This window comes from Pistacia vera, unplaced genomic scaffold, assembly GCF_008641045.1.
Source record: "Pistacia vera cultivar Batoury unplaced genomic scaffold, PisVer_v2 Contig100, whole genome shotgun sequence".
Taxonomy (NCBI): Eukaryota; Viridiplantae; Streptophyta; class Magnoliopsida; order Sapindales; family Anacardiaceae; genus Pistacia; species Pistacia vera.
Window position 1 is genome coordinate 1273582 of NW_022195028.1, and position 6706 is coordinate 1280287.

General features: G+C 33.7%; 1 protein-coding gene across 1 annotated transcript; it reads left to right on the forward strand.

Moving 5' to 3' along the window:
* Window positions 1-1873: 1873 nt before the first annotated feature.
* Window positions 1874-4877, forward strand: LOC116131807 (histone-lysine N-methyltransferase ATXR6). The gene is made up of 6 exons (XM_031417503.1): window positions 1874-2108; window positions 2492-2572; window positions 2670-2899; window positions 3705-3805; window positions 3919-4131; window positions 4677-4877. The coding sequence occupies exons 1-6, from the start codon at window positions 1874-1876 to the stop codon at window positions 4834-4836; spliced, it is 1020 nt and encodes a 339-aa protein (XP_031273363.1). The 3' UTR covers window positions 4837-4877.
* The last annotated feature ends 1829 nt before the right edge of the window (window positions 4878-6706 follow it).

Here is a 6706-nt window from a genome sequence, read left to right on the forward strand (position 1 = left end):
TCCGAAAAAAGTCATCAACGAATCCAATTGGACAGTTTGCGAACTTTTTTTTTTTTTTTATTTCTTAAAGTTTTTTACGATTCCACTACTACATTAAGTGGTATTTATTAACCTACTACTAATGCAGCGTTAGATATTTTACTTCGAATTTCTAAAACTTTATGTAATGAAGATTTGTGTGATATTGTTGTTACAATAGAAAGAAAATACCGAAAATATTGGTTAGATATTCCATTCTTATATGGATTAGGTCTTATTGTAGATCCTAGGTTTAAATTAAACGTATTTAATTGTATGGTTGCTGGGATATTCCATAATTTACAATATGACTATAGTTCTTATTTGAAAGATTTTAACAGAAAATTGGAAAGCCGTTTTTCTTTGTATCAGCTAGGTATAATGGAGCATCCAGCGCCAGAAGAGATGAGCAGTAGGACCTTGATGAAGAACAAGGATCGAGCATCTAGACATTTGTGGAACACAGCAGCGGTGGTGGTGGAAGTAGCAGCTCATACAGACAACTTGGACCAAATGAGTTGCATCAGTACCTACAAATGGACATGTCCTACATGATCAAGAAGGAGAAACGTGAGATGGATGTGCTTCAATGGTGGAACCACAATGCAAGTCAATTCCTTATAGTAGCCCAAATAGCATGTGACATTTTATCAGTGTCAGTTTTGACAATTGCATCTGAGTCAACATTCTCAATTAGTGGTCACATTGTTGAAGAGAGAAGATGCTCTTTAACCAATGAGATGATTGAAATCATAACACGTTTACCAGATTGAACTCATACAGACAGAAGAGATCAGCAACACCCTAAAGATCTTGCACTACTCAACCTTTTCGGAAACACAGATTTGGAGGATGTAAATATTTTGATGATGTAAATTAATAATTTAATAAAATCAAATTTATTTAATTATTTATTTGTGAAGTGTGATTGTGTGAATATTATATTTATGTCAAACTTAAATTAATATTATCTCCTTAAAGTTTAAATTAAAAACACCATAAATTTATAACCAATTAAGAATAAAGTCATTAACATTTAACCATTCATTTATATTTAATTATTTATTTACTAATTAATTAAAAAATGTACTAACTACTCTACAAAATTACATAAACCCCCTACATAATTTTATTAAGCCCCTAAATAGGTAAAAATTTGGGGGGAAAGGGGTAAATGAAAATTTTTAGGCTCATGGGATCAGTCCCAGGATCGGTCTTATAGGCCTAGGACTGGTCCTAGGGATCAATCCGAGCCCTGAAAGTTTTCATGGGCCCAAGACTGGTCCTAATCAAGCCTAGACCCGAGCCCGGTTGGGTCTAGTCCCTGCCCACCTCTACTTTGTAATGTCACCACAATTAAGTACAAATATTTTTTTTTCTAAAAATAAGGGTTTGCTTCACTAAACTTCCCAAATGATATCTATATTAAAACCTTACTTTTTTATTAGATATTGCTCACAATCCCCTGTCACGAAGAAGACGTTAGAAGTTTTCTATTAAGATAAAAAGATCAAGGTTAACCTAGTAATTTCAATATGAATAAAACGTTTAAAACATAAAAATTTTTAGAAACCCTTATTCCCATTTTAGAAACCCTAGAATTAAAAAATAAAACAAACTAAATTTCTTTTCTTCCATCTTTTTTTGGTTGATCATGTGCTAGATTTGGTTTCCAACTCAACCTCGCAGGCCCACGAGGAAAGACACGTGCCGAAAACAGTTCGCGCCAAAACTCATTTCCCGCGAAACCAAAATAGGGCGCGAACAGCCCTAATTGGCTCTACAATTAAACCCACCAAAATCATTTCCGTTTCTTTCAATCTTTTGCTCAATGCTTCCTTCAACAGCAACTAAAATGATACTGAGACGCAGAACCGAAGCTCCGAACCCACATTCATTTGCTGAAGAAATTTCCGATTACGATGATGCTTGCTGCCAGAAATGCGGGACTGGCGATTTCCCAGCCAAAATGCTTCTTTGTGACAAATGCGATAAGGGATTTCACCTCTTTTGCCTCACACCCATTCTCATTTCTGTGCCTAAAGGCTCTTGGTTTTGCCCTTCTTGTTCAAATCATAAGATACCCAAATGTATGTTCATCGCTCAATTTCTTTTTCTTTTCTCCAATTTTTTAATTTTTTTAATTATATCATTGGATTATGGGTTTTGTTCTCCATGTACCAATCTTTATTGTTATTTAATGATCTTGAAATAAGCCTGATTTATTTATTATAAGACACTAGAATTGGACTTCACCGGCTGATAGTTTGTTTGTTTTTTTATCTTTTTTCGTTTTTAAGTTTATTCATTGAATTATGGGTTTTAGTTACGTGGGTTATGTTTTTCATGTACCAATCTTTATTTTTTATTTAATGATCTAAAAAATAAGCCTGGTTTATTTATTTTAAGATACTAAAAAATGGGCTTCACTAGTTGATTTTTTTTCTTTTTTTCTTGTTGGATTTATGTGCAGCATTTCCTCTGGTTCAAACAAAAATCGTTGATTTCTTTCGGATTCAAAGAACGCCGGAGTTAGCTCAGAAACTAAGCCAAGGTAATTGGAAATTTTGGTTTTAATTATTTTACCTATTTTTGTTGTTTATGTCGCTGATGATGGAGATTAATTAAATTAAATTTGTTGTTTGTTCCAGACAATCTAAGAAAGCGAAAGCGAGTGACTAGTTTAGTGATGTCAAAAAAGAGAAGAAAATTATTGCCATTCAGTCCGACTGATGATCCCAAGAGGAGATTGCAACAAATGGCATCACTGGCCACAGCTCTGAGAGCCTCTGGAACAGAATTTAGTAATGAGCTCATCTATGTTCCTGGCATGGCACCACGGTCTGCAAATCAAGCAGCTCTCGAGAAGGGAGGAATGCAGGTAACTGAAAGAATTAATACTTGTAAATTAAACTTTTAACATGTTTGAAGTTAATGTAACAGTAGATAGAAGCTTGAATGCTTGATTGATGGTTTCTTTTTTGTGTTCTAAAATCTGCCCACATGGTAACAATAGTTCTAGGTATTCTTTAGTATGTGTAACAGTTTGAAACTTCAAGTATATGACTCGGTGAATTTCGAATGTAAGCTTTACTGTAAATTTGGAATAACGTTTATGTGCTTAATTGGAGATTTTGGCTCAATTTGAATTGACCTGTATGTGTCGGCAAATGTTCTATTTAAGTTTATTATAAACTTTGGAATAAATTTTTTTTTTTTCCGTTAATTTGGAGATTTTATGGGTTGTTAGAATTGAAATACGGAGACTTCTAAACCATCTGAAACCTTCCAGTGTGGAATCTTGCCATTTTTTGTCGTGCAGAGGAAATATCTTTGACTTGAAACCATTTGAACCATTTTGGACTGTCCAAGTTCAGATTCTTATGAGAAAATGTAGAGTTTGAAGTAGTTTTTCTCTGAATTTAGCAAATGAAGTATATTAAAAAGTTTTTTTTTTTTACATATTGGCAACTTTCCTATTCAATGACTTTGGCTCTTAGACTTTCCCCAGAAAAATAAAAAGGGATTTATGTTCTTTGTATTGGATTTCTACATTAGTGTTGCCTGCAAATCTTGAAAAACTCTCAACAAAATTTTGTTGTCATTATTAATAAAGAGAGTTTAAAGAAAAAGATAAATTATCTTTGATTGAGGTTATAGTGAATCTTTTTATAAATGCATTGCAGGTATTGTCGAAAGAAGATACTGAAACCTTAAATTTGTGCAAACTTATGATGAGCAAAGGGGAGTGCCCACCCCTCATGGTTGTTTATGATCCTAAGGAAGGGTATGTATATGTAATATATGGTATTTGATTTTGTATGCATTCATTCATTTAGTTAATTTTACACATTTGGATGATTGGATTCTTAGCTCAGAATGATTGTTTGTTTGTATCAGATTCACTGTACAGGCAGATAGATTTATAAAAGATTTAACAATGATTACAGAATATGTTGGAGATGTTGATTACTTGAAGAATCGTGAAAATGATGATGGTGATAGTACTATGACCTTGCTTCATGCGGCTAATCCATCTCAAAGCCTTGTCGTTTGCCCTTATAAGCATGGAAATATTGCCCGCTTTATAAATGGCATCAATAATCACACAGCGTAAGTCCACTTTCAGCATTTAATTCAGATTGCCATGTTCAAATAAGTAGTTTATGTCATATTACCCCCAAAAGTTAAATAAATTATGTCACAATAAAGGGTTAGCTTATCCTGTTCAGATGTCTATAAACTTGTATTTTAAACTGGTGTAATATTGTTTAGTACCGACTTTTACTGGATGGTAATAGCATTAAATTGATATTTTGCGTAAGAATATTAAGGGGCTGTATAGTTTGATGTCTAGTTTTCTGAATGTTTTAATGCAGCATTGTTCTCACTATTTACAATATTTGTTTTACTTGGTCTTATTTAAACAAAAATTTAGAGATGAGCTCTGTTAGGGAAAATTTTGGATTCTAAACAGCTGTTGAGGAATAATATATTAGGCTCATTTAGATTCATTAAGAGCAAATTGGAACCGCAATGTACTGTTCTGTCCTTTTTAATAAGCATTACTTTCTTCATTAAACTTTGAAAAGTTCCAATAGACAAATTGGAGCTTTTGTTTCAAGTTAATGAGAAAACCGACTCTGTTGCAATTGCAGGGAGGGGAGAAAGAAGCAGAACCTAAAATGTGTGAGGTACAATGTCAATGGCGAGTGCCGGGTGTTGCTGATAGCTAACAGACATATATCGAAGGGAGAAAGATTGTATTATGATTACAATGGATATGAGCATGAGTACCCAACTGAGCACTTTGTCTAACTTACGTTTCTGCTTTCCTTTTCCTTTTCCTGATCCCACACCAAGATAGGTACATCATAGATGGAAGTAACAAAGCTAATTATATACTGATGATTTTTTGTCCCAAGTTCATAATTATGTAATCGATTCAACTTCAATGTTCGAAAATCATCAGTTCATTGAGGGATGTCTTCATGCTCAATGCTCATCTTGTTTACAAGTAATGCCATCTATTCTTGTTGGTAAACTGAATTATGTGGAAATATAAATAATTCATAAATACTTACTTCCAAAGCTTCGAACAATTTCAAATGCTTTGATTTTCACTGATCTCATTGTAGAAATTTGAGTACAAATTGACTAGATTTTAATCTATTCATAGCATATGACAGCATTTCTGCAATGAATGACTGAAATTACCATTAACTCTTATGCAGTTAACTTGTTCTATTATTATAATACTTGTTGCCTTGTGGGCTTTGATTTTGTATATTAACCCAAAGCAAATAGTACTATGTTAACATCATTCTTGAAGAAAAAACAAGCACCAAAACCGGGCAAATGATTCAAATGTCATATTGGCTTTGAATTTAATTAAAAAGCCAAGTAATTTTTTAGTTTGTACTAAATGACTTTAATTTTTATTAAGACAAACTAATAACAATTAAACACTAATCATGGCTGAATTAGGATTAATGAAGTATTATGTAATCTTTTAAAAATTGTAATATGTTCCAAAAAAACCTGAAATTCTTGCAAACAAACCCAAACTTAACATCTTCTTCTTCTTCCTCCTGCCATTAACGCATCCCTCCTCTGGTTGCTCTTTATTTTAAGCTTCATCTACATCTTCTTCTTCCTCCTTCCTATACATCTTCTTTCCGCCATTAACACTATCTTCTTCCTCCGCCATTAACATCTTCTCCGCCACAGATCCTCCTCCTCCCCCTCTTGACATTTCGTCCAAGTATGTGTATCTCCCATTTCCATTTTATATTTTGATTTACAAAGATTTAATGATGGATAGGGTTTGGGTTATGATTTTGATTTGGTTGTTTAGGTTGTTGGGTTATGTTTGATGTAATGCAAGTTGAAAATAGTGAAACTTGTTGAATATCTTCTTGCATTGTGGGTAGCTGGGGTTGGTAGCATCGATTATAGGTGGAGATGACTGAAAATGTGTTCTGGATATGATGGATTGCTTAAGCAATCTGGTGTATCACTTAAGCGATCTGATATGTCTAGTATAATGCAGCAGATTGCAGATTGCTTAAGCGATCAGGTATATGGTAGAAGATCGCTTAAGCGATCTGCTATAAGTTTGGTAAATGGCAACAGATCGCTTAAGCGATCAGCTATAAGTCTGGTATATGGCAGCAGATCGCTTAAGCGATCAGGTAAATGGTAGAAGATCGCTTAAGCGATCAGTTATAAGTCTGGTATATGGCAGCAGATCGCTTAAGAGATTAGGTAAATGACAGAAGATTGCTTAAGCGATCAGGCTTATTTATACCAGATCGCTTAAGCGATCCAGTAAGCGATATACTAGATCACTTAAGCGATACACTATATCACTCAAGCGACTCTGCAGATGTTTTTTAAAATCTTTCAACCCTTAATACATCAGTTAATAATATTTATTTTTCTTGCATTATGGTACTTGGCTATTATTAGATATGGGACAAATTGTTTTGGGTGTTAAATATTTTGGTGCGTGGATGGAGGAAGAAAGTTGCTGGAAGTGGATTGGGAAGAGTAAAGAAATTATACCAATTACTATGAGCACAGAGGTTAGTTTTGATGAGTTGATTGATGAAATAATTAGAAGAGGTGATTTGAGTTGCTCACATAGTGATATAGTTGTGAAGTATGTTTTAAGCAGAGTTCCTAA

What these genes read in the sequence shown, in the direction of transcription:
- LOC116131807 (XM_031417503.1), top strand. Translation starts at nt 1,874, where the DNA reads ATGATACTGAGACGCAGAACCGAAGCTCCGAACCCACATTCATTTGCT. An exon ending in AAATCATAAGATACCCAAAT is followed by an intron (nt 2,109 to 2,491) that starts GTATGTTCATCG and finishes ATTTATGTGCAG; the next exon opens with CATTTCCTCTGGTTCAAACA. An exon ending in AGCTCAGAAACTAAGCCAAG is followed by an intron (nt 2,573 to 2,669) that starts GTAATTGGAAAT and finishes TGTTTGTTCCAG; the next exon opens with ACAATCTAAGAAAGCGAAAG.